General features: G+C 30.7%; 1 protein-coding gene and 1 long non-coding RNA gene across 2 annotated transcripts; both read right to left on the minus strand.

Annotated features, from left to right (window-relative positions):
- Positions 1–3,420: 3,420 nt before the first annotated feature.
- LOC130674719 (uncharacterized) lies at positions 3,421–5,317 on the minus strand. Its single transcript, XR_008991107.1, has 3 exons — positions 5,084–5,317; positions 3,953–4,146; positions 3,421–3,875 (listed from the first exon to the last, which is right to left on the minus strand). It is a non-coding gene; the product is annotated as an uncharacterized LOC130674719 (long non-coding RNA).
- Positions 5,318–12,491: 7,174 nt separating this feature from the next.
- LOC130674496 (uncharacterized) lies at positions 12,492–15,664 on the minus strand. Its single transcript, XM_057479842.1, has 2 exons — positions 15,058–15,664; positions 12,492–14,236 (listed from the first exon to the last, which is right to left on the minus strand). The coding sequence occupies exons 1-2, from the start codon at positions 15,655–15,657 to the stop codon at positions 13,979–13,981; spliced, it is 858 nt and encodes a 285-aa protein (XP_057335825.1). The 5' UTR covers positions 15,658–15,664; the 3' UTR covers positions 12,492–13,978.
- Positions 15,665–20,291: the final 4,627 nt, after the last annotated feature.

The following is a 20,291-nucleotide window of genomic DNA, read 5'->3' on the forward strand; positions in this document are numbered from 1 at the left end:
AGATACATTATTTTTTTGTTGCAATATTGCATTTTTTGTTGAAAGAAATTAAAATTTCACGGAACAAGTACTATACGATTCCTCTTCAGTATCTTTCCCGAGTAGAATCCTGGCTAATGAAGATGAGTTTAGAGCCAGTCACTAGCTCAGCGTTACTAGCTAGCAGATTTAGCTAATAATGAGCTCACCGTTGGCCAATTTTTTTTTTCAAGAATATTTTTAGCTCACCGATATTTCGTGAGTGAACAATATTTATTATTTATAGATGGCGCTGTACAAGAATGAGATCTTGACCCACCATTGCCTTACAGCTGGCTCAAAGTAATTGGTTACAGATGCTGCTGTTTTTAAATAAAAAAATCAGAAGGCGTAAAAAAAAATTTTTTTCATGGTATTCTTATGGAAAATAGAAAAGTGTGATGAGGAACCTCTTAATGTTAATATTAAGAGCTCTAATTTTCACAGGGGTCTTTTTTTATTTAAATGAAACTTTTGAACCTCTTTCCGAGAAAAAAAAATCTGTCTATCGGTTGACCCTGCGGGCCAGCCCTAAAACTTCACGCTGTTTTCGAGCTCCTTGAGCTCGAAAACGTTGTCGTGCATGCATTTTCGAGCTCTTCGAGCTCGAAAATACTTTTGTATGCCGTTCTTTTCGAAAAAAAGTTTTTTACCATTTTTTCTCCAACGATATCTCTCAAACGAATGAACCGATTAAGAATGTTGAGGTTGCAATCGACGCGTTCTATCGAAGTCTAGAGCTGCCTAGATTTAGGAATTGATCGAATCAGTCACTTCAAAGATAAGTGAAAAACTGTTTTCCTCCATTTCTTTTGCCAACGATATCTCCTGTACGCATTAACGGATTGAGATTACTGAGGTAACAATCGACGTGCTTTATTGTGTTCCAGAGCTGATTAGATTTTGAAATCGATCGATCGAGCCGTTTCTGAAAAATTTGAAAAAAACTAAAAAAAAAAATTTTTTTTTGTATATCTTTAATATCTTATCGATCGATCTAAAAATTTCAGAAAAGTTGACGGCCAACAAACTCTTTCGATTGTTATCGCAACCATCTCAATCGGTCAATTCATTAAAAAGATATGGAGAGCTTACATCCATACATAAACACACACACACACACACACACACACACACACACACACACACACATACATACATACAAATAATCGGACATCATCCTAAAAATAGTCAGAATAGCTTCCTAGGATCTCAAAACGTCGACATCTGAGGAAAATTCGATTTTCGAAAATCGGGGTGAAAACAATAACTTCCCGAATTTTCAGAAAATCGTCGATTTTCTTAGCGGGAAGTTAAAATAGCTCACTATTGGCAGGGAGCGTGACGAAAATGACATCTGATGGCTACAAAAAGTCATGCTCGAGAATTATAAAAGATATATAAAATCAGTGTAAAAAATAAAAATTCGTTATAAAATCAAAATATAAAAATTTATAATGATATAAATAAAAATGTGTAATTGTATTTTCGATAGAGAAAATTAAATTGAATATATTTCGATAAAAAAATGAAGTATAAAAAATTTTAATAAATAATAAACACTATTATTTTAGAATAGAATAAGGTTAACCGATAAAATCAAAACAAATAATATATGACAATTACAATGATAATGGTTTAAAAAATAGTAGAATAGTCAATTGAGTTTTTTAACAAAATTGAAGAAAATAATTTTATTTTAATTCATGATAATTTGCTTGTAAATCGTAACTAAAAAAACATAATGTTTTTTTAACCTTCCGTTACACGCGCTTTCTCTAGTGTCTCACTCATATTCACGCCAACTCTATTAGCTTAAGTAGTGTTGTACAGGGAATCACCGTATAGCGCGAGTAACGAAGAGTTAAAAAATAATTTTTAGGCAATGATAAAAATCATTATCCAAACCGGATTTGAATCAATAAATTATAAAATATTGTTTTAACCTCAAACAATGAGCAAAGGCAAACATTAACGACACAATAACTATTATGAACTATTTTTAAACTTAATTTTCACGTGTTTAAATTCAAAGAGAGCATGATTTAACGAAATTGTATCCACAGCAAGCGCTGCGATCGTTTCAGTTGTCCCCACCATATACTATGCTCCCTGCCAATAAGCTAATAGCTGTCCATTATCTATTATTTACAGATGGCGCTGTACGAGAATGAAATTCTGACTCATTATTACATCAGAGTTGGCTCGCAATAATTATTTATAGATGGCGCAGTTTTGAATTTAAAAGATGACTCACTGTAAACTCATAGCTCGCCACGATTTATTATTTACGGATAGTGATATATAAAAATAATTCGCTGAATTGTTATTGGTTCTTTACCAGATAATATTTGTTGTTCTACATAACCAATTTATAATCAGGTTAATTAGCATAAACTATATAAAAACGATATATTAACCTAACCTCAAACAAGTATAGACAATGCTACATAAAAATATATTTGTAACTCAATAGTATCTCATGGTTGTCCAACAAAAATTAATTACAGATATATCTGTACAAAAAATTATGATTTAGATTTTTCAAATCATTTCAAATCAGATTTTTAAATCAGGGATGTTGTTTTTTCAGTGTATAATAATAAACAATAAAATGATTCAACATCCTGTTTTCCTATTTCTTGATTCATTGATTAGATATATTAATTACAAGTTAATTAATTTATATTTAGTATCGTACAACAATGTATCACAAGGGAAACTTTATATAATAGATTGAATTATTAGATATAAATAAAGCCGTGAGAAAAAAAAATCTATATTATTATTTGTTCATAAGTTTGAGTTACTTCTGTTAAAATCATGATGCGTTTATTAATTCAATTATTATTGACTATTTTATCAGTCAATGCAGTATTTAAACCTGATGTAAGTTTTCATAAAGTTTAAATTAGATACTCTCTAAAACTAAATTAGTGAAAAGTCACTAATTGATAGTGAATATTCACTATTCAAAAATGTCCAAAGTATACAACTAGAAATTAGTGAATATTCACAATAGTAATTAGTGAAAAATCACCACATCACTTATTAGTGAAATTTTCACTAATTAAATATGTTGAAATTTTACAAATTGAAAAAGTCAATTTTTCACTAAATAAAAAAGTCAACTATTCATTAATCAAATATGCTAAAATTTCACTAATTGAAAAGTCAATATTTGACTCATTCAATATGTATCAATTTTATTATTTGAAAAAGTCAAATTTTCACGAATCAAAACCGTAAAAATTTAATACTTACTAGCTGTGGTGCATAATGTAATTACTCGAAATCAGAAAAATAAATTATTGTTAAAGATTTTTTATTAAAAACCTTACATAATATTAGTATTATAATTAACTTGAAATTATCAAAGTACTTATTTTTAATGTCATTGAAATGAACCCGTATATGTAATAATAGATAAAATTATTATTGGGAGATATCAGAGTAAATTTTCTCGTATAAATCATAAACAATTTTCATTCATTTGATGAAGTACAACCAATGTCATCATCACTAGCGTCATTTAAATCAATATTTATAATATTAACATGAACCGATGATACAATACTATATGGCTTTACTTTCATGCCATAAACGTAAAAATCCATGAAATTGTAGAAATTACGGAGACTCTCAGGGTATTCTAAATTTAAGATATAATATATCTTAAATAATAAATCAAAGCTTATTAATCGATTTCCTTCGTCTTTCATATTTATGAGCCATCCATCCCCGTTGATAAATGTATTTTGACGAGATTGACCAATGACAGAGATCAAATAAGGCTAAACATTAGTTTTATTGTTAGCGCGAATGTTCTCTACATATTGTTTGAGATTAGTGCCTTCCTATAAATTAAAACAGAATTTGTATTATTACGATTATAATAAAATATTTAATATACCGTAGAACAAAAAATACCAACAGGTGCAAGTCTGAGCAGATATTTATTAGGAAAATCTAGGCTTAAGGGCTCATTGTCCTCACTCTCCTCATCAACGAGCCTTTTTTTTCCTTTTCCCTTTCCTTTTCCTTTCCCTTTCCCTTTACCTTTTGGCGTTTTAACAGAGTTCGAAACAGGAAGCAACTCAATGAGAAGAAGTAAAGCTCGCAAATTATCTATAAGGATATACAGTAAAATATAAATACATAGTTATAAAACGCAATTTCAGCATACAAATTACTACATTATAAATTATTATCATTATTATTTATCAATATAATTTAATGACTGTACGGGGTATAAAATGATACTTATAATGGATTAAAAATTTTTATTGTGATCCTGAAGTTAGCAGACAGTTCAAAATTATCCGATTTTTTTTAAACAATTCAAATTAAATTTTTAAAAAATCGAAAAATATCCACATGCAGAAAATTTGAGAAACTTTAGGTGCAGTTAAAAAAATTTTTCTTTTTATAATTTGTCGTTTTTAAAAATAATCAAAAAATTAGTAGACGTCGGCTAACTTCAGTACCATTAATAGTTGCAATAATAATTATTATTGTTATCAATACAATCATAATCATTGCCATTGTCAAATAAACAATTGAGAAAAAATTTTGTTTTCAATTGATGTCAAATTAATGACTGAGTGCTATTTTGAATGTACTACAAAAAAATTTTATGGTACTGAAGTTAGCCGACGTCTAATAATTTTTAAATTTTTTCAAAAATGACAAATCAAAAAAAAAAAAAAAATTTCAAAAATTGCACTCATGGTTATTTTAATTTTCTACATCTGTATATTTTTAGTTTTTTTTTTTTTAATTAAATTGTTCAAAAAAAAAAAATTCAAAAATTGCTAACTGTTTGCTAACTCCAGGATCATAAAAATTTTTCATCAACTAAGTTATCGTACTGACAATACAAATTTCTTTTTTACGATAAAAAATATTTTTTTTTTTACATTTAATTATTCATAACCTCAATCTATTGTCAGTTATAATTTTATCAAGACCGGTAATAACAGTATTATCAAATACGCAGAAAGCACATTAATAAATTACAACATATCTAATGCACATATAACATTCTATTTTATAATCTACTTACCGTAATAAATATACTTTAGTGTTCGTTTTTTTTCTTCAATAATTAATCGACGATTTTTTTTATAAACTCACTCACAAGAATAATTTATGAGATAACTAAAATGGCGCCACAAGCAGTTACCATAGAAAGGGGGAAATCACAAGTTTATTAGTGAATCAAATTCAAAACCACAAATTTGGTAGTGAGTCTAAGAGTCACTATTTACAATTGTGAAAATTCCACTAATTAAGATGTAAAGTTTAGAGAATCACTAGATTATTAGTAGATCCAATTCAAAATCACTATTTTTTTAATGAATTTCCAACTCACTGGTTCAATTAGTGAAAATGTCACTAATTTGGTTTTAGAGCGTATCTATCAACCCATAAATTTAATTTTTATGTCCAGTTCAGATGCTGAACTTTATATTTTTAACTTCCCGCTAAGAAAAGTGAAAATTTTCAAAAATTCGGGAAGTTATTGGTTTCGGTCCGATTTGCAAAAACCGAATTTCTATCAGATTTTGACGTTTTGAGGTTCTAGGAAGCTATCCTGACTAATTTCACGATGATGTCCGAGTGTACGTATGTACGTACGTACGTATGTATGTATGTAAATATTCATAACTCTTGAACGGATGAATCGATTTTGATCTTTGAGGTGTCATTCGACGCGGCTTGTTAATTTCTTAAAGCTGTAAAAATTTGAGCTTAATCGGTAGGGTGCGTTCGGAGATATTTCAAAAATAAAATTTTTTCAAAAATGTTTTATTTCGATAACTTTTATTTTGCTAGACGGATTGATTCTAAAATTTGATCAGCCTTAGAGCTTGATAAAACATGTCGATTGCCGCCTCAACCATCAAAATCGGTTAATTCGTTCGCGAGATATCGTGAGAGAAAGAAATGCTAAAAAATTTTTTTTTTAAGACAATGGCATACAAAAGTATTATCGAGCTCGAAAACAGCGGATAGTTTTGGAGCTGGCCTGCAGGGTTAACCGATAGACCGATTTTTTTTATCGTGTTTTATTTTGTAGTCTTGTAAAAATTTATTAGGCGACCAAATTTTACTTTTAAATAAATTCCGACCAACAAGACATATGTTGTTTTGAGTATGCTTTTAAAATAAGCCGAGTTTGTTTGTTTTGACTAAGATCAGAGCATTAATACTCTCTTAACATGAATTAGTGGAAATTTCATTAATTACGTTAGTGAAGCAGTATTCACTTCATATTCGGTGTATTTAACTAACAAATTAGTGAATTCTCACTAATCAATTTAGTACTATAATTTTCACTAGCAAATTAGTGATTTTCACTACTGAACTAGCGATATTTTCATAATTTCTACAAGTGAAACTGTTATTCACTTCTTAATTTGTGAATTTCACAATTTCACTAGTAACTTTAACTAGCAAATAATTAAATATTTTACTAGATATAGATATAATTAATAATTATGGTGCTATTTTTAAAAATTTTAATAAAAAACTTTCAAAATACAAAAGAATAGAAGTACAGAACAATAATGGATTCATATGAAGAGTACGTCAATCATAACATCACGGATTTTTTATTTCTTCATCCGTTATTGTTTGGTATCACAACGAATATACTATTTACACTCACACGATCACATGCGTGGGTCAGCGTAGTGGATCGCATCAAAGACTTTGAATCGGAAGGATACAGGTTCGAGCCCAGCAGTCACCGGGATTTTTTCATCAATCAAAATCATGTATACTTCCTCAAAATAATGATTCTAATACATTAATCATATTTCGGATCTGATTACAAGTGTCTTATATTTTTTTTCGCAATATAATATTTTTTTTCACCGATGAAATCAGTGGATTCCCATAATCACTTTTTAATTTAGTGGATTCTAATATTCACTTATCAAATCAGTGAATTCTGATATTCACATATTCATTTAGTGAATATTCACTAATTATGCGTGGTACGATTGTAGCATTGACAATTAGTGAATATTCACTTGAAATTAGTGAAAAATCACTAATTCATATTTAGAGAGTAGTATGGAGCTCCAATGAAAAATATTCAATTTATTAATGATAATAATAAAATGATTTCAGCCGACTGCACAAATTAAGTTGGAGAAAATAACAATAAATGTTCCACCAAATAATCCCTACTTTGGAGATATAGTAACATACAAAATAATTAGTCCTGGAGATATAATTTCACTAAAATTTTCATTCAAAAAAGATTTGCCTGAAAATATGAAAGTAATTTATCTAAGCATTAAAATAAACATACAATTAATCCAATTAATTAATCACAAAATAAACTTTTAAACAGCTTACTTTAGTTCTTGTATTTGAAGGAGTTGAAATAACTAACTTTGATATGTTGTTATGTGAAGCGATGGGAGATGAAGTTAACGTTAAACCTGTTCTTGAAAGTGGATTACCCGCTGGTAAATTTCCTACAAGTTGTCCTGTCAAAGCGGTAACTTATTATGTATTTACTAAATAACTATTTCCATTTATTTGTTTTTGTACCCTAACAGACCCAAATTACGGTAAATTACGGTAAACCCACCGTAAATTACGGTAATCCACCGTAAAATACCGATTTACCGTAATTTACGGTGGATTTTCCGTAATTTACGGTGGATTTACCGTAAAATACGGAAATACGATAATCCACCGTAAATTACGGTAATTCGGTAATCCACCCGAATTTTTTTACGGTAGATTTATCGTATTCGACGGTAAATTTACGGTATACCCGCCGTAATTTACGGTAATCCACCGTAAAGTACCGATTTACCGTAAATTACGGTGGATTTACCGCAATTTACAGTGGGTTTACCGTAATTTACGGTGGGTTTACCGTAATTTACGGTGGATTTACCGTAATTTACGGTAAATATACTCGAATTTTACGGTATTCTACGGTAGATTTACAGTAAAAATACCATGAATTTACGGTAATCCACTGTAAAGTACCGATTTACCGTAAATTACGGTGGATTTACCGCAATTTACGGTGGGTTTACCGTAATTTACGGTGGATTTACCGTAATTAACGGTAAATATACTCGAATTTTACGGTATTCTACGGTAGATTTACGGTAAAAATACCATGAATTTACGGTAACTCAGGTCTGCTAGGGTAAGACACACTCGAAATTTACGCCATTCAGCGCACAGTATTGTAGCTAAAAATATCAAATATGACCTAGCTGATAATAAAGCTACCTATTTGTACGAGCTGTGACTATATTAGGCATTCACTGTCTTTTTTTTCGAATATTTCTTACAAAAACTAAAGGGCATACCATGATGACAAGCGTAGCTCGTCAGATAGTTACTACCAGTTATGTTAGTCGCGATCAACTTGAGGACAGCTTGACGGCACGGTTACACTTTGGACATGTTTAGACCAATTAAATTCTTACAAAACTGAATAAGTCAATCAGTGTCAAAAATTTTTATTTTTGAGCATAGCACGTTTTTGCTTGGACATACTTACTAGCATTCCAGTCTATACTATATGAATAATGCTAAGCAAAATGACTGCACAATCTTAGTTGCTTAGTATCTGCCAAGTGTTCAGATTGAAAACTTAGCAAGATATTTTTGGCAACTTACTTAGTTCTACGGACTTATAACTTTTAACCCTATGGACTACAATATATACCTTCATAAAGTTGGCGACAATCTACTGCCACAACTTGTCACCAAGTTGACACAGAAATTTTGCCACAACTGTCCGTTAACTTATTGGTCGCCAACTTATCGCATTCAACTTAACGAAAAAATACGGTAATAGGTTGTCACCACGATACTGTCAACTTAGCTATTAGGGTATCAGGTACATTCCCGGATAAGATGCTTGTTGTGTTGACAACCTCGCCTCCCACTCGGGTTTCAATCGTCACAACTCACGCACGTTATATAACCTACGATTATTATATTTATTTATTTATTTACAAGGTAATGATTATGAAATAAGAGAATTTCAAATCCCATATAATCCACTAATACCAGGTATACCAAGTGGTAACTTTTTGACTCAGGTTGTATTTTATGAACCTGACAAGGATCCGTGTGCAACCATCAACATTGAAGGCTCATTTTCCCACGAATTACCTGGAGCACCTGGTATACTTGGAATTGGTCGTTAGTTTTTGATTAATTCTTGTTTTTATTTCATTCATGTTGACGATGTCAATAATTACTATACTATTATATCTTATGGGTTTTGTGGGTTATTTAGTAGTTCTTTAGTGGTTATAAATATTATTTATCTTTTGGATTTTTTAGTGGTTATAAAAAAAATAATTGTATTATAAATAATTATTTATGTAGATAAATAAATTAGTTGTGCATCAAATAATTGTTTATTATTTTTTTAATCCGAAACTTAATGTTTTAGAAAGTATCTAACTATTAAAATTTATTTAGCTAATAATCAGGGATAAAAGAACTAATTTTTTTGTTCTTCCCTGGTGGATCCTGATTACCGGAAAATTATGGTAAGTTTGTGATGATTTGCGATGTAATTGCTGTATTTTTATGAAGTCATAGTATATTTACGTTAAAAATGGCGAACAAGGGATCCATCTCTGATTTGTCTCATAAAATCAAAGAGACTAAGCTCAAAGAGTAGAAAATTCATCAGAGACAAGTGGATAATAGCTTGTTCGCTGGCGAGTGGGTAACTCTTGCGAGTGGATAACCCCCGCCATTTTGTGCCTTAAAACATCATGGCGGCCACAAAAAGCTCGCAGATTAGAGATCACTAAGTGATGGATGAGGGCAAGTGTTAATAATGGCGTGTTCTGAGATCTTGGTGATTATATTCCTAAGTGGAGGAAGCCCGTATGGGTTGGCGAAGAACTTGCTCTCCACCACTCCTATGCAAGCAGTTCACCAGAGCTGAAGTCTGGTACCATGGGGGGTCCATTCCAAGCCCCACTTCGACCAGAGTCTCTCTATTTCCTGAGATGGGAGGAGTGTTTGGGTCCAAATGAGGTCCGTCTCGCGGTGGCTGTTGGTGAGACACCCACATGCAATGCATGCCTAATGGGTAAGTTAATGTGAGCTTATGCTCATATTTCGCTATTATAATATATGGTGGATTCAGTATATACAATAGGGATTTCGCAGCGCGAGTATGCCCAAAAGGGCGAGGTATCGGCCTCCCGTTAAACGGAGGTGGGCTTAACGGCCCCGTTACATTAATTAATAGCTTGTTCGCAACTGAACGGTTACCATGTTATCTCGAAGCGACCAGTTCACCAGTGCAGGACACTAGTGCCTCAAGGGCCTCTCCAAGTCCATTTGACCAGAGTCTTTTTACTTTCGGAGATGGTTGGAGTGAGTGTTGGACCCACAAATTTATGGACTCGTGGTGGTTGTGGTTAGACACTACGCGTCAATAGGGTGGGTTCTTTGAACTTTCCTGTGGTTAATGTCCAGCCTTATCCCAAGTAAAAATTTGTAGTGTGGATTTACCCTCTATATTCTGAATTATGTTATTGAGGCTCGAATCATAGTTATATGAGGGTATCGAGGGTAAAATTACATTCAAGCATTAAGGTAAGATGAACTGAGCAGAACTGTAAATTTGACCTAACTTTAGGAGTTTTTCCTACTTTAACCAAACGTAGGGTAATTTGACAGTCGGTAGGAACCCTGGTGGTTTTGAATCACCTTGTGGTGCCACGTACACCTTGTAATCACCGTGGATACACCATGGAATCTCGGTGGGTACACCGTGTAACCACCGTGGAATCAGGATGATAAAATGGAACAAACCCACCGTGTAACCACCCTGGAACCACCGTGATTCCACCGTGTTTCCACTCCCAGGGTGTTTCCAGGCTGTTTCCAGGGTGATTCAAAACCGCCAGGGAATCTAAAAATACCCTCCAAAATCTACTTTTCAATGGTGGAAGAAATCCTTATCGAATCTTCGTAACAAAAAATAACTTAATTTCATTACTTGATTGCTTATATTTTAATTATTTTCGATTATATAGAATAAATTGTTTTTGAATAAAATAATAGTTAGTAATGCTGTTGAACTCGTGACCTAATTTGCCTCTTATCATAATTCTTTAATCATATCTGTTAAAAAAATTTTAGGAACCCGTTTGGCTAAAAAATATTCGTAGGTTTTCAAAGTCTAGACAGCCCATTTTACCCCCTCCCCCCAACACTTTTTAGGTTAAAAATTTTGAGGGAACCATTTTGCCTCAATGTCCCATTTTGCCCCTTCCCCGCCCCAAACACTTTTCATGTTCAAAACTTTGGGGGCCCATTTTGCCCCCTAATATTTCGAGGCATCCAAAATTTTAGGGGGCCCGTTTTGCCCCCCCCCCCTTCCCCTACAAATAAAAGATATAAAATTAAAGAAAACACTAAATAGTATCCAGTGTGCGTATACGTTTTAATTACCCAGGAAAAACAGTTCTTATATAAAACACAAATGTGATGAAATTTGATCATATTTGGTGCATTATTTATGTAGGATGTTTCAATTTGTTTATTTGATTCAAGTAATCCTATGGATTGTAAATACTTATAAGTGTAAAGCACTCTCTGAAAGGGAACCAGTGAAATTCCACTGATTCAACCAGTGAAATTCAATGGTTTAACCAGTGACTAAAAGTTCACTGGTTGAATCAGTGGAATTTCAATGGTTGAATCAGTGAACGTCGCGCTCACTGGTTTTAACCAGTGAACTAAAAATATGTAAGCGCGTGGGTACAGCAGCATTCTGTATATGAGTATTTTAAGTATATTATTGTGTCAATAAGTAAGTAATATTTATTGATTATCTTCATGTAATATTTCAACTAACTTTTATATAACAATAATAATTATATGACACAATTTTTACAGAGATTAAAAATAAATAACTTTGGAGTAATTTCAACAGCTTGGAGCTAACCTCAAAAATGAATGACATAATTTTAAAATTGAACAATATAAAAAGCCCATTGAACATGGAAACAAATTAAATTATTATAAATCCTAATAAATATTATTTATTTTATTACTAAATAATTTTTAATTAAATATAATTGTTATTAAGACTCTTTTAGTTCACTTTGTTTTTAAGTAAACGTTTATAATAAAATAAAATTAATCTAACCTATTTTATTTATATTTATGTAGTACACCGGCGTATCACTGGTTCAACCAGTGAGCCAAGCTATCATCTTAGTCCACTGGTTGAATCAGTGGATTTCACTGGTTGAACCAGTGATCGCTCAATTCAATGGTTGAACCAGTGGATTTCACTGGAGAATCAGTGAAATTTCACTGGTTCATTTTAAGAGAGTACGAAGCTATACGTAGAACCTTAAAAAAGATCAATAAAATGTTGAGAAGTTTTTGTAAACAGTATTTATTAAACTTCAGTAAATACAATATTTATATTTGAGGAAAGTATAGAACTCCTATAAGTTACTCATAGGATTTCTGTAAGGATATTATAAGATATCTGTCTCTTATAAAATTCCTTTAGGGACTAAGTTGAACTGAATACAATTCCTGTAAGTTATGTATAGAACTTAATTGAGGATATGAGTTTCTTACATGATCTATGCAAGAATGTTCTCTTCTTTTACTCGAGTAAATATACCTGGTGGATCCGCATTACGGTAGATTACGGTATTTTTCTGCAAATTCCGTTATTTTAGGTAAAGTACGGTATTTCACGTTTCAATACACCATTTTTACGGTAACTTACGGTAATTCGCGGTAAATTACGGTATTCTTCTGTTAAAGTGCGGTATTTTTCGGTCGACCCGAGTCAAAATTAAAACAGTAGTTTGAGCCTCCAAAGCCTCAGTTCTTTTGATGTTGCACTTGCCGCTGAATGTAATATGTTATTTAAGTCCTCGATGTCCTAAAAGTAGCGTATGAAGGAGTAAATCACCTTTTTAAAATGTTGTTTTAACCCTCCATGGCCTACCATACTTTTAATCTGTAACTTCGAATGAGCTCAATTCTTTAGCATGATATTATTGTTATACATAAAGATATTTCCAACTGATCGTGAGCGACCGAGTAGCAGTGCGGCAGTAGTTGTGCTTCATATTCGTAAGGTCGTGGTTTCGAATCCCGGCGGCAGCAGATTATTTTTCATCAGTTTTTTTCAAATTCTTCGGCAGTTTCCGTTTTCCAGTACTTCGTTTGTATTTATTGTTCACGTAAAATAATCAATTGATCATATACTAATAAGTCAAAGGCTCTAATTATTCAATTCGAATTTCGAATGACATAGTACTATTCTATTCGAACGCCTACTCATATAAGTTTACCTATTATTATTAACATTTTAAATTTTGTTATTTTTTAACTGACAACAAAACATTTATTGCTAAGAAATTAGTTTTGGAATTTTTAAATTTCAAATTTTTTTCGATCATGGCAGCCATTTCTAATTAGTGGCCCCCTTTTCCCTTCTGATTCTTTACCAATTGTACGCGATCCGATGAGGGTCTTACTCGATCTATAAATTTAGGCTCTGGAGGCTTATTTTACCTTTTTAAAAAGATGATTTGAACCTAAACTTGGTAAAAGCGGACAAAGTTACCACGTTTAGGTTCAAATTACCTTTTTAATGCATGGATCTTCATATTCTAAAAAGATGATTTGAACCTCCTTACCCTCATGTAGGATTTTGAGGCTCAAATCACCTTTTTAATTTTGACTCGGGGAAGTCTGGTATTTTACCGCAAATTTGTGGTGAAATAGCGGTGAAATACCGCAAATTGTTGCACTGTTCCGTAGTATGCCGCCAATTAACGTAAAATGTGACCACTATAACGTGAAATACGGTATTTTGTGGTAATTCACCGTAATTTGGATTCGCTAAGAATGTATATAGAATCGTGCTAAATTATTTTTCTCCGAATAGTTTCTAATGTTATTGCGGTGGCAATGCCGGAAGTAGTTCTAATTTAAGATCAATGACAGTCTCATTATGGATTTGGTTGAATATCGTCTTTTTATTTTCGGGACTTATATTGTATAATGTTTGATGTGCGTCGTTCAAATAATTGCTGATCCAGGTTTCAAGTGTTTTGTTGTTATTCGGTACATAAATTTTACTAATGTAAACAGGATTGTCTTTTTCGGCATCTACGCGTCTCGTCGGTGACTCAGGAACTTTGAAAATCAGAAGCTGTAATAAAAATTTATATTTGAAATTCTAAAAAATCTTGAAAAGTAGAGACAATGCAAATGATAAAAAAGATTTTGAAAGTCAAAGATCATCCGTTTTAATGTTCGTGTTTTACTAAAAAATGTTTATTTGCAATTTATAGCTTCCTTCTTGATGTGTATATTATTTTTCACTAAATCTGGACATGAAAGTTTTAATTAATGTCTCTCTATGTAAAAGAAATGACGCATGGACTAATTCTTTCATACATTCATTCTCTCGTTAGAGAAAATGTCTGACTTCCTTCCCCTAGAGTAGGTTGAAATTTAAACCTTTAGCGCAGGTATGGCGATAAAATATAATCTTCCATGTTTAAATCTTGTGAAAAATAGTAAACATACCACAGACAAAAGTAGCTACGATTGTGGAGCTAGTACAATCACACAGTGGGGTAAAAAAGTTGCAGGTGGCGCTGTTGTTTTCGATTGTCAGTCATCATACTCCACATTGGAGTAGATTGTACAAACTATGTGATATTGTTTACTCCAGAAATAGCAACACTACATTGAATATTTACTGAGTCTAAAAATTTTTACCCCGGTTAAATAGTCAATAAAACTACTACAGTAAAGATTAATCTTATACAGTGTCATTTATGCTACTCCATTTGTCAATATGTCGACTACAAAATGTAATTCAATTGTTACTAGTTTAATGTGATAAATTTAACTACAGCATTTTTATACGTGCACCTCAAACGTAGGAATTTCATTGTCTCTTATTCAACCTCAAAATGTCTTAGACATAATCTCCGAAACTGATCAAAATTATCAACATCTTACCTGATATAAACAGTAACCTTTCAGAATAGACGAAACATAGTATGTTTTTTTCTCTCTTCTCATTTTGAAAACTCCTGTTTCATTAGCTAATTGCTTGACATCTTCCGGTACATTATGTCCGTTCATCAAATTAATCGTAACCGTTTCTCTACCTTTGACACGACAAGTTTTAGTTTTCACGCAGGTATAATTTTTATTAACAGCATAACTTCCATTAATACCCAGAAAATTTCTATTCAAATAGTCACTTCGATTAATAATTTTCTGTCTTTCATTAATAACTTTAATTTTTGTGTTGAAATCAGATTGTTTTCCGCGAGAGTATGAGATGCAATGATAAAATACACTTTTCTCGTCATCTATCTCCAATGAATTACCTAGTGTATTATCTCTTTCAACATACTTTGACATCATATTGTCATCGAATAGTTTACCGACGATTTCGCAAGTGTCGTTTTTCAAATCGATCCCATTAATAACATCGCCAGCAGATAAATTGATTAAAGGAATAATATCGCAGTTTACTTCAGCAGGAATGAATAAAAATGTTATAATAATAATGAATGTTTTTAAAATATTTTTTTTATTACAACGATCCATCGTTGAATAAATTTGAACAAGAACTGAATGAATCAGCGCCAACATTGACTTTTTATTAAGAAATTTTCATAGTGCGCTTACGTAATAAATTTAATTTTTTTAATAATGTATGAATGGAAACATTTAAAAAAATGTAATGTCATCGAACGAGAATCATAAAATAATGCTAAGTCACATAATTATTATTATTATTCATTATAAATATATAATTATCGGTATTTTATGCATGGAAGTCAAATTTATTTTTATCCTTGGATATATATTTACCTTAGAGTTATTTTGTTTAATAGTATCCTTTTGTTTGTTTGTTGTTTTTTTTTCTGTGATTCAGTTCCTGGTGTCATTTGACAAAATTATGACCTCGAAAAAATGAAGGTAATAAGAAATATGACCATGAATAAAAATTAGATGGATATTATTCTTTTGCTTGGAAAGTGTCAATTGAACAGAAGTTGTTAAAAAATTTGTTAGAACAAAATGGTAAACAATAGTTTTGACAGTACTTTAAATGAAAGCAATAATATAAGTACCTCGTCAATTAATGTTTGTAACGATAATTCAAATAATGTTAGTAAATGTTAGTAATTTATAGCGGATACATTGTTTACTTGTTTATACCCGCATGAAAAAAACTTATACTCTGAAATTATATCAGATAATATAATATTTATTATATTATAGTATAATTTAGAATATAAATAATTATATATTTAAAAATAACTACTTTTTTGCCGTTTTCAATATAAAATTTTATATTTTAGAAGTATATCAATATAATATATAATTTTATATTTTGGCATATATTATCATTATAAAAACTCCATATAATATTAGATTATATAAAAAAAATATATGTCATTATATAGTATCAATTTATAGGTTTATATATATTATGATTTTATAATTCAAATTATATTATTAACAGTATAATATAATACATAATGCTCGTATCTAAGCTTGTATATATTAAAAGATATACATGACACTTTTGTGCTTTGAAAAATTTTCAGTTCCATGAATGCTCTTTCGGTATCCTCTAAAACTCATTTTATTTTGAGTAATTATTTTTTTATATTAAAAATTAATCATATAAATGAAAATTTATAGTCATAACGACTCTCTCTACAAACTTCCTTTCAAGTTCAATCTACATACTTAATTTACTCGAATAAAATATATTTTCATTGATACTCACAATCATCGTCAAACTGAAAGTCTTTATTTTTCATATTTTATTTTATATTTTTAGATATATAATGTATTATATAATACAATATACAATTCAATATCTTGAGATTCTCCAACGTCAATTATATAAAAAAATATATTTAACAATATAATATTTAATATATAAAAAAATATATTCTATTGTATATCATTCCAATATATGTAAATTTATAATGAATTTTATAAGTTAAAAATTATATTTTATAATTATATTACATATTATGAAAATATGTATATATTTTTTTATAATTTAAATTATAAATCAAAGTATAACTTTGAATTTATATGAATATTATATTTTATTATACATACATTTTTGCCGTTTTATAAAATTATATATTTACGGTATATTTTTTTATATATAATCAAAATATATGTTATTTTCATGCGGGTAATGAAATGAGTAATTGAACATGTACTAAGAACTGTTATTAACAATATTGAATCATTAAAATAGCTATAACTATATTTCATATATTGATATTATGAATGAAATAATAAACATTAGATATTTAGGATGTTACACTATGTTCCTTGAAGATCCTTTAGGCTTGGATTATAATCCAAGTTACAAAGATGGAATCCTACCACTGATTACCACGTCTTCTAATCTTCTCTTGATTTTCTTCTAAACATCCCCGAGGGCCAGAAGAAAATCGTGAGATTACTATATATTCAAAAGATATTAGCAAGCCTGAATTTTGAATGATTTAGAAAATAAGATTTTCGAAATTTATTTTTGATTAACATCAAAACGACTTGACCAATTAATTTCAAAATCTCATCAACTTTTGACCGAGAAAAATCCAGTTGCTTATAATTATTAAATCCAGTGATTCCCAGGGCTCCATATATATATATATATATTGATATATATATATTTAGGATAGAGGCGTCACATTGTGCGTAATTAAAATAGCCAACGAAAAATTATACCCATTCAATCAGAGTCTTGGGTTACAGGAGGTCGAGTGGTCGAAAACGCTTTCTTTTATTATGTTAGCAAATTCATAAAAGATTTGATACATAAAGTTTCAAAAATAAATTCATGAAATTGTAAATAATTCTATATAATCATAGGAAACGCTATTCTTGCGTATATTTCCATAAAAGTATATGTAACCTCGGGTAATTCTATATAGAATCCTGTTAATTTATTTAATTTTTAATAGTTTCTAGTTTTATTAGGGTGACAATGCCGGAAGTGATTTTAATTCCAGCTCAATGATGGCCACATTATTGAATTGTTTGAACATTACGTTTCTATTGTTGGAATTTCGATTGCGTAATGATTGATGTGCGTTGCTCAAATAATCATTGACCTAGGTTTCAAGTGTTGTATTGTCGTTCGATACTAAAATTCGACCAAACTGTACTGGATTTTATTTCGAGACATCGAAGACTTCGGTTGATGCCTTAGGATTCTCGAAAACAAGAACCTGTGAAAAAACGATACGATGAATGAACATATGCTAATATTCGCTTAATTTTTGATAAATCCCTTTTTCAAATACAAATTACTCTATTTTAATATTATTTAACTGTAAAAAGTTTAAGGAGATGACCGAGTCGAAATATCGAGTGTAACTCCAGCGCCTCGAGCGTGTCGAGTGTAACTCCAACGTCTCGGACGTTGCAAATGTAAAATCCATGTTTTAAAAGCATTACAAACATGAATTTCATTTTGTAAATATAAAAAAACGTAAATTAAACGTAAGATTTTCAGTACAGTGAAAATCCGAAATGGTTCATTGTTATGAAATCAATTTCCTCGAAGCAGGTGGTCTAAAATAGATAAGTTTATCTATTGTGGTAGTGAAAAATTATTCGTTTTGGTGTTTAATCTTCCGTTACACGTGCTTTCTCTAGTGTCTCACTCGTATTCACGCCAACTCTATAGGTGCTTTTTCATGCTGACGTTTGACGCTGCTTTTTAGCGTCAAATTCTGTCACGTGATGAGAATTTAACTTGTGCGCCATCCAGAAAAAATGTAGCGATAACTTATAGCGTTTAGCGTCAAATTTAAGCGATAAATAATACACGAGTATCGAAAGTCGATGTATTGATGTCAAGTCTTTCATACTACAAAATTGACGTATTATCTTTGTACTTTATAATCGATACTTACCTCAAAACTCATTGTAAATATTTCCCCCGATAACCAGAGTTTCTGATCAGAAAGTTGGTGTACATAAGTTGCGACCAACTTGACGATGAGTTGTCGACAACTTTCAGCTTTTGTGACTGTTGACTGCAAATTGTTTCCAAGTTTTCCAGAAATTTGGCGACAATCTACCGCTGCAATCTGTCGAAAACTTTCTGAGAAACTTGCAGTCAATGGTTACAAAAGCTGAAAGGTGTTGACAAGATGGATTTAACATTTGCAACATCCGAGACGTTGGAGTTACACTCGATAATTCAACTCGGGTGGGTAATAAAGTAGGAATTAGTGAAGGGATCTATCCTGGATTCCTATAATATAGGAAACCATTCGGGAGTCCATCCGAAAGCGCCCTATGAGAATCCACATGAGAACTTCAGCTGGATTCTCATATCAAGTTTTTTGATTGGATAATTGTATTGTTGTTAACGAATGAAAAAACAATTGTTTATATAAAAAAAATTACAAAATTAGTTTATTACATTAGTCGTTTTTACAATGAAATAGATTATATAGCGAATGAATGTTTTTTTTTCAATAATTCCTGTTTGATGATTTAGTCTTAAATTTTTATGTAATGAATGTATGGAATAATTTTTTTTATAACGATATTCATTTTGTATAATGGTCTCATTATCATAAAACTACTGATTCAAAAGAATATTTTATTTGTGTGTTATCTATTAGAATCTTAAATTATATCATTCTTCCGGTACAATCAATTAATCAAAGAATCAAAATATTTAACCCTAGCTTATACAGCTAGGGCTAAAAGTGAAATTTAATTAGAAGTAATCGATGTATCCTTAACTGCCTCCATTTAATAAAAATCAACGTACTACGCTTTTTTTAAGAGTCCCATTATGAAGTCTGCAAAATCACTGGCAACTCGACTCGTAAGTTTTGATTCAAATGTATTGATACCGATTGCATCCTCTAATATTGATTTAGGATCAGATAAGTCGTCTAACACCTCTTTAAAAAATGATTCAATATCAGCTGGTGCGGCAAACCCCTGTGTAAAAATAAATGACATTTAATAATTTACAAAAATATGAATACACTGATAGAAAAACTATCTTGATTTAAGAAAAATTTTTTCTTCAAAATGTGGTTCTTGCTTCAAAATAAAAAATTTTTTTGATTCAAGAAATAAGTTATTGAACCGAAAAATTGAAATTCTTAAAGATAGAGAAAAAATTCATCGTTTGAGAATTTTATTCTTTATTTTTTTGTTTTGAAACA

This window comes from Microplitis mediator, chromosome 9 (genome assembly GCF_029852145.1).
Source record: "Microplitis mediator isolate UGA2020A chromosome 9, iyMicMedi2.1, whole genome shotgun sequence".
NCBI lineage: Eukaryota > Metazoa > Arthropoda > Insecta > Hymenoptera > Braconidae > Microplitis > Microplitis mediator.